The sequence below is a fragment of the Alligator sinensis genome, unplaced genomic scaffold (assembly GCF_000455745.1).
Source record: "Alligator sinensis unplaced genomic scaffold, ASM45574v1 scaffold165_1, whole genome shotgun sequence".
NCBI classification, from domain to species: Eukaryota; Metazoa; Chordata; order Crocodylia; family Alligatoridae; genus Alligator; species Alligator sinensis.
In genome coordinates, this window is record NW_005842054.1 from 2,184,415 (window position 1) to 2,192,930 (window position 8,516).

At 37.5% G+C, this 8,516-nt stretch overlaps 1 protein-coding gene across 6 annotated transcripts in view; it reads right to left on the reverse strand.

The window, feature by feature from the left end:
- Window positions 1–8,516, reverse strand: part of METTL15 (methyltransferase like 15) — a 231,835-nt gene that overhangs the window by 14,881 nt on the left and 208,438 nt on the right. For all 6 annotated transcript variants that reach the window (XM_006022929.1, XM_006022927.2, XM_006022928.2 and 3 more), the window contains exon 5: window positions 6,955–7,133. In XM_006022929.1, the coding sequence (XP_006022991.1) occupies window positions 6,955–7,133 (179 nt within the window). The remainder of the gene's footprint in view (window positions 1–6,954; window positions 7,134–8,516) is intronic.

Sequence of the window (8,516 nt, forward strand, 5' to 3'; positions counted from 1 at the left end):
GCCTCTTGAAGGGAGTGGGGTGGGGGAGCCGAGGCCAGCACTGCTTGACGTCAATTGCAGGAAGTAAGGTAGGGGAGGTGAGGCCAGTAGCCCCACCCTCTGTCTGGTCCTTGGCACAGCTTTAGAATCATGGCTGTGCTCCCCCATGCTTGGAACACGCCAATTGGCTGTTTCCATCAGCCAATCAGAGTGCAAAAAAGTGTTATGGATGGACAGACAGACAGACTTAGGCTTTTATAATATTAGAATACTGCTTTTAGATTCAATACCCCAGAGCTGATTCCCACCTCTCAGAACAAAAATATATGTCCTAAGTACCACACAGTATGAATCAAGCACTAAAATATTTTCTAAACTCGCAAGTGATCTGCTAGAAATTGTTAATTTCTTTCCCAGAAAAGGCTACCTATAAGATTAAGACAAAATCAAGTTCTAGAATTCTAGTCAGAAGCTGGATGTGAATCTGAATTTCTCTATAAGGATCCACCCACCACCACACAAACTAGGAAGCTGAGGACTCAATTCAGTGTTAGAACAACTACCCAAAGCAAAATACGAGCCCTAACATTTGTAAGAAGCCAAAGCCTTCTGGTTTTTCTCTGATATTGTCACACTGCGAGTTAAGATAAAATGGATAGACCATAATCATAACTAGCCTTACATTCTCTACCACGTTATTAATCTAACAGAGCTTTCTTCTTAACATCAAATACAGTAATCAAGTGAAAAAATATATAGTTTTATTTTCTAAATCAGCAATATATTTCACAAATCTTTCATTTGTTTGCTTACTTGAACTAATAAGGCTCACACAAATGCTTATACTATTTCAAAAGTATTTTTGAACCAAAATAGATTTCACACATTTATATCCCCTGGGAGGTAAAGAAAAGGAGGAAGGGAGCAGAATAGGAAGCTTGAGCTTTAAAAACTTAGGGTTACATGGGAAAAAGGTGCAATATTAATCCACTTGTACCAATTTGTGGTTGTTTCTGCTGTTAGATGACTTTTTAGAGTGTGATCTTTGACAACGGGCTTTGACTTTGCACCTGCAATACTGCTCAGGCATATGAGTTAGATACCCAACCTATCAGATTGTGGCAATATATAAACATCTAACTGCCTAATATAAACATTTAGAACTATTCTAAGTATAATAGATGGCAACTAATAGAGCTATTTTGTATATGTTGTATATGTTAGCATAGAAGGTCATATTATTTGATGAAAACATTATTCTTCACAATTGAACAATTTAAAAAAAATGTAAAACTGTGCCTTTTTTCTTTAATTGTTCATTCTAATAATTAAAGGTGGTTTTCAGGGTCACTTAAGAACATTTCTTAAAAGGCATTTGGGCACTTGACTCTTGAAATCAACAGGAGTTAGGCGCCATTACTTCCAGATGTTAAAAACAAAATGAAACAAAACAAAACACCACACTTTACCAGAAGAAGCAGCGCATTAGTTTACCAGAAGAAGCAGCGTATTACTTTGACTTGGCTCTGCAGTATCTGTAAAGATCAGGTACTTCAGTGGGGCTTTTCGGAGCTTTTGGCTAAAAGCTGATTCAATCAGCTATTAGATAAAAGTGCCTGATCTATACAGATACTGCAGAGCCAGGTCCAACTAAGGCGCTGCCTCCTCTGGGCATGTGCTGGGCTACGTGAGGGAACGTGCCAAGTTTGAATTAAAGTACTGCTTTTTGCTTTTTTTTTTTACATCTGCAAGCAGGCTGAAGTGCCTTTGAGGATTTGGGTATTTATAGACCTGCTATGGGAGGCTGAGGAGGATGGGAGTCCTTTAAATAGCGAGCTGTGCTAATTAACAGTGCCTGAGCATCATGTGCATCAGCATCCCCAGGCTGAAAAATGGCAATGGCTCACTTTGAACTAAAGCTCAAACGAGCTTTAGTTTAAAGCTCCTTGCTGCCATTTTTCAGTGCGGGGATGCTGATACACGTGATGCTTGGAGGCTGATGGAGCGTGTTGATTTCCACGATGGAAATTCCATGTCGGAGCAGCCTAGTTGCACATCTATAGGAGCCTGTTGAGCTTGTTAGAGATCTGCTTTATTGGATGTCCCATTTTATGTCATGCCTTACCTTGATTGCAAATAGTGCAGGAAAAAGATCTGCCTTTCTGTAAAATCATTGGGTATGGTATAAATAATGCCAATGATGATGATTGTAAAGTGAAAGATAAGTGACTATCAAGCGAAAAGACCAATATATTTTATTATTAATACATCAGGTACCTGCGGAAACAGTAACTAATTAATATAATTTATAGTGAAATTTTTTGTCACACGAACACCTATTTTCTTGAAAGAGTTGGTGGATTTAAACCATCAGCCTAGGGCTGCAGGCCTATACTATCTTATTCTCAGTCACCTCACCCAGCAACATCTGAAGATATAGGAAAAAACAGTGACTTTGTGCTTTCTGATAAAGTCACAAAACTAAATCATACTAACACTGGGAAAATCTTTTTTGCTAACATGCTTTACTATGTACAATAATATAACTAAATTTGTATGGGAAGCTAGTAAAATGAATTTCATTCACAAAAACAGCATGCTTCTGGCTAGCTGGTGGATTTGAAATCCCAGTGAGATAAATTATCATTTTCACTTTTGGGATACCCTGGTGCTACTTACATTTTAAAAATCTAATAGATTCGCATGTTAAAATATACTGAAATTTTTAAGCTTGTGAATGAAATTAGCAACGTGCTGTGCCTATCAATGTGAGACATTAAAATCCCCAGAGCAAGAGAGAGTGGTAGAGTTTAAAAATTAATTCAGATCGTGCACCTGTTTGCAGGAATTCATCTGTTGAATTTGCATCACATTTAATAAGTTTCTGTGACGCAATTCATGTCCTTTTGTCTAGGCTCCCTTAATCAGTGTTAATTCACACCCATATGAAATTCAAGTAATATTACGAATTTAAAACTGTTAATTAAAGTCTACAAACTTGGATAAATTGGGATAAAACTGGCTTTAACGAAAAAAAAGTGTCTTTTAAATTTCTTTAGCATTTAATCTTCAACTTCTGTCATGTAAAATCCAGATGACTACATGATCTTACACTGATCTATCAATGAGTTACAAAGTTAAATGAAATCAAGTAAAATTAAGTAACTAGCTCAGGGGCAGGCAATTATTCTGGGTGGAGGGCCACTTACTGAGTTTTGGCAACTCATTGAGGGCAGCCAGAGGCAGATAAATACTAATTTTCTAAAGTTTTTAGGGGCCCCACAGGCCAGATACAATGGCCTGGTGGGCTACATCCGGCCCCCGGGCCGCATTTTGCCCACCCCTGAACTAGCTTAAGCAAATGGGTAAGGAGGAATAGCTTGCTTTCTAAGGAATATCACAGACTGAAAAGAAAAAAGAATTAGTGATCAGGAATATAGACAAACTACATTAAAACTACATTTTAAGAAGTGCAACGTTCATTTTTTCCAGTAAGTTTTAACATATATTCATTAACGTTAGGATTGCCCAATATAATATAAGCGGCTGCAAGCTTCAGCACAAATCTATGTAAAACTGTTTTTCTCAGTTGATTTCTCGGGACCTGGTCAAAGTTGTTCACTTGAGAACCCCTGATATAAACTATTTATAGAGTTCCTATCACTTCAGGAAGTTAATGGATGTTGAGGGTATTTCAAGACAACAAATTATAAACAAGGTAAAACATTGTCTAACTCTCCCTACCAGCTTTCCTTCTCCCTTGCGTAAGCTACGCAACCCTTGCACTGACACATGCCTACTTAACAACCAGAACATAGTCATTTCTGACAGCCTCTTTGTAGCCCTGCATCTGTAGGAACACCACCTGATGAAGGTCCTGCATTAAGTATTAGAAGTAAGTAGTTTCTTGAATTGGAACAAAGTGAGAATGCAGGGCTGGAATAGACCTTTTGGGTAATCATATTCAAGTCATTTGGCATCGGAAGCAGTCATGTCATAGAGCCCTACCCATAAATGTATGTGTATTTATTAGGCTCTTGTCCCCACTACTCCTGTGGAAAGGCTCTATTATTAGAAACTTTCTTCTGATTTCAGCCTAAACTTATTTATGACCAGTTTATAGGAATTTATTTTTGTGTGAGCACTGCTTTTTAGCTTAAATAGTTATTTCCCCTCCTTGGTAGCTATCCCCTTGATGTATTTATAGAGAACAATCATGTCTCCTTCTCAACCTTCTTTTTTCTAGAGTGGTAAGAATATCCATATTCCAATAGGTTTAGCTTGTCAAGTTTCAGGCTATTAGCTTCGGCTTCTCCAGAGTCTGGTGAAAGGCAGGGCTTTAATGTATACAGTCTTAGGGGATTTAGCAAATCCAATGGCCTGTAAACGGAATAGGAAGCTACAAGCAGTATGATTACACTGTTTGCCTTCATTTGCATGTCCACTCCATGCAGCAGGGAAAGTGATGGAAGACGTGCATCCACTGGCCAGATTACTTAAATGAGAATAACTATTTCATACATCTTTTCTCCTCCCCTAAATTCTTACAAAAACTGATCCAGTCTTTTGCTTTTGAAGGTGAAGAGGTCTGCATATTAAGTCTCATATGGCCTAATGATCAAGTATTTAATTATGCGAATGAATTCTCGCTCCTCTAAATAGATAATATGATGCTTAATCCATTGGTTTGGGCATTCAGATTGCTCTACAGACATACATCATACGACTCAGGGTCCCGCTCCAGTTCTGCCCAGGGGAAAACCCTGCAACGATGCTCCCTATCCCAGCTCCTAGCCACTACACAGCAATGATTTTGTAGAAGGGCAGGTCTGGATGTTACATGAAGAGTGATATTGTACATTTTGTTGACCATAGATGCCAGTTCTAATTAGCTGATGTTATGTATCCTCTCTCATGTGGATAACAACACATTATACTTTAATAAATCTGCCTGTGTGTTACTAACTAATATTTAATAATATAATGAACAGAGTCCTTAGAGTAGTGGTCTTGTGGCCCTTACTCTAAGACAGCTCGAAGTGAAATGAAAAGGAGCTCTCCCCAATCAAGGACTAAAAGAGGGGTTAAAATTGTTTTAACTTTTTGCATAATCTACATAGAGAGATGGACAAAAAGTCTCAAACACGTTGGACTGTTCTAAGGTTCTCTGGCATGCATGCTACTGTACTGATTCACAAGTCAGTAAGTACACAGAGTACAGCAAGGGTTTTAAAGTGACAGAAAATGTGCATTGTCACAGGAAGTGCCAATTAAGGTGATGACTCACAGGCAACCCATCCAACTCTGTGGCATATTTGACCACTGTCTCTTACAAGAAACCAGTAAGTTAGTTCATGATAGGTGAAAATTATTTTTTTTTAAGATACTTAGCTTATTATGCTATTAACATACCTGTTTAGTTGCTTTAAGATTAAAAACAATGATATTTTAAAATAGCAGTTCTGCAAGAAGCATACATGTGACAAACAAGTCAAGGTACTGCCATTTAAAGTTAATAGGAATGGCTACTTTTAAAATATATAATAGCCATATTTTATTTAAGTTATATATACTGATCTAGCTCTTCTCCATTAAAAAATATTTCCCTTCCGTACACTGTGCCTAAATATGATATTTTTATAGCAAATGGAACCTTCTTATTATTCCAGAGCACTAATTATTTCAGGTCTCGCAGGTACATTTCAAGCCTATTTGAGTTTACCTTATAACTTACTTGAACACTTTATGGTTTGAATACAAGGATAAGCCTTTGTTTGTTAATGTATCTAAGAACAAATAATCAGTTTTGATTATTTACTTATTAAGTCATAAAGTATGATGATAAGCCAAAAATGATTAAATTTAACATTAACCTTATAGATTCATAGAGGTAGGGTTGGAAGGGACCTTGTAGATCATCAAGTCCAACCCCCTGCCCTGGGCAGGAGAGAAAACTGGGCTCAAATGACCCCAGCCAGGTAGACATCAAGCCTCCTCTTAAAGCCCCCTCAGGTAGGAGCCATCACTACTTCCCTTGGAAGTTGGTTCCAGATCCTAGCCGCCCTGACTGTGAAGTAGTGCCTTAATGTGAAGTGTTACAGTTTGAAGAATCTATAAATACCCCATTGGGTTTTCTTAAATCTATTGGAGAACTTAAAAAAAAAAAAACAAAAAACAAAAAAAAAAAAAAAGAAAAAGAAAAGAAAAGAATCACCATAAACCATAATGAACTGTATTAAAAGCTAATTTTCCTAGCTCTGGAAATAAGTATTTCAGTGCTTTAGATTAATTTGTGACAAGACCTGGTTATTCTCCAATGGAATCATGTTAGACAGCTACTGAAGTTGTATTTTGCCTTGGAAAACTTTCATCATAGGGCAAAACTGTGCAATTATTTCCTGCCTGGAACGCAAGTCTTCCAAGCTCCATTTAGTTCAGGAAGTTTATGGTGAACAGCAGCTAAGAAGAAGTGTTTCAAAAAGCCCTTCAGGCTGATCTAGTTAGCATGCACAAAGTGAAATAATTTATAATATCACTTTATTCTTTTTAGCTGGTTATTTAAAATAAAGAGATGAGCTAATTTATTTTAGTGATTGGGAACTGCCCTGGTACTTCCCCACCCCCACAATATTAAAATGTACAAACTTAAAACTAAGAGAATAGATTACATATATGATATTTGAGGGATTATCAACAGTAGTGATAAAGATTTCCCTGTGCTGTTGTCATTCCATGTTTTACATTGGTAGGCACAAATGATAAATCACTTCATGTAAAATCTGCTATTAAACTAATCGGCAAACTGCAGCATAAAGAATGGGAGCTTACAAAACAAAACAAAACAAAAAGCTGACATCAGAGAAAGATAGGCAGGATTCAATCTTGCATGATTTCAAGTGCAAATAGATCCCTTTGGGACTTTGGGGATTAATATTTTTTTCTCACTCAGACACTGTTCAGAATTAATGAGGGTACCTGCAACAATGCTGGCAAACTGCTGAGTTCTGGTGATGGGGTAGATGCTGCGTGCCTGAACGATTGCTGAAGCTATTTTCCTGGCGTGCCTTTCCTCCCCGTATGTTCTCAGGATGGACGTAAGTGCCTGTTGATCTAAAGCATTCACAACATCAGCAGCGGTGGGCATGTCAGGGTACCTACGCACAAGAAGAGCCAATTAGTTCACTGACGTCAGTTTTCATTGACAAAAGGTGAAGCTTCACAGCATTGAGACATAAAGTCAAACACACACACTGCATACAAGTGCCCTCGAGGTTTTAAAATAAGACAGCAAATCCATGAAAATGGAAATAGCTTCTACCTTTTAAATTCTCTTATTACATCAGATGGAGTTTCTTCCTTAATGTTAATTAGTAATAAAAGAATAGCTGAAACTTCAAGCATTACCATAAAGTTTAACATTAATAAGTTGACAAAGAATAGCTGCATTTCAAGTATTATTTTAAAATTTAAATGCTGCAAAGCAGCCTTTATTTAGAGAATTTCAAAACATGAACTCATTTTTCTTATGTTGATTAAAGTCATTCTGCATTATCTGTTCTGTTTTCTATTAAGAATATAGAGGGGCTAGTCTCAAAAATCTTTTCTCTTATATCTAGGGCTAGGAAACCTTTATGAACATTTATGAAACTAACTCGTCTTGAATTATCACTTAAAGCTATTACATTTTAAAAACAAAACATATTTTAAAAGAAAAAATATATGTTATAACCTGTTAGAATACAAATAAACTATTCCACATCCCTTTCACCTTAACAACTTCACTACTAAAATGGTTCAACGTCTTGTAAGATACACAGAATGAGAGTTCACTAATGTGAAGAGAATGCTACATCTCTTGAAATTATTTCACAGACTCTCTTCTTGTAGAAAAAGAATGACAAGCAGAATATTTTTCAGCATTTTATTAATTCTCCACAGCATCTAGCAGGAGATAAGAAAACTTAACTATAAAAGGCAACTGTGATGTAGGTGTTAGTTATACCATAGGTGTTCTTATTCCTATTCTTATCAAGCAATTTCATAGAGTTTACTGGCACAAGCCTCACATTTAGATTCCAAAAAACTATAGGGTTGAATCCCAGTAGGATGATCTCAGCTGTTTATGTTGAGCTGGATAAATTGAGTATCATGCAATTTATTGTGTGTCAGTTTAGAAACTGAGGACTCCTATTGGCAATGCATGAACATTAAAAGGCCTTTTGGTAAATTTTGCAAGATTACTGTCTCGGACGGCAAGACCCGACTCGAGTTAAGTTAGAAATTGCTTGTACGTTAGGGCGGGCTGGTGAATGGAGAGGCAGACACAACTTATCGGTTGCAAAAAACTTTACTCACGCCGCTTGCAATCACGACGCAGGTGGTCCGGTCGTCTGAACAACCACACGAGTTGTTCCAGTTGGCGGGGCCCAAGCCAGTTAATCCGTCTGCAGTTCGAAGCCGGCGGGGAAAGGGGTACGTCTGGGGTTGCGCTCGGCGACGGGAAGAAAGATCGATAGGTGATCAGTCTATCGATCGGC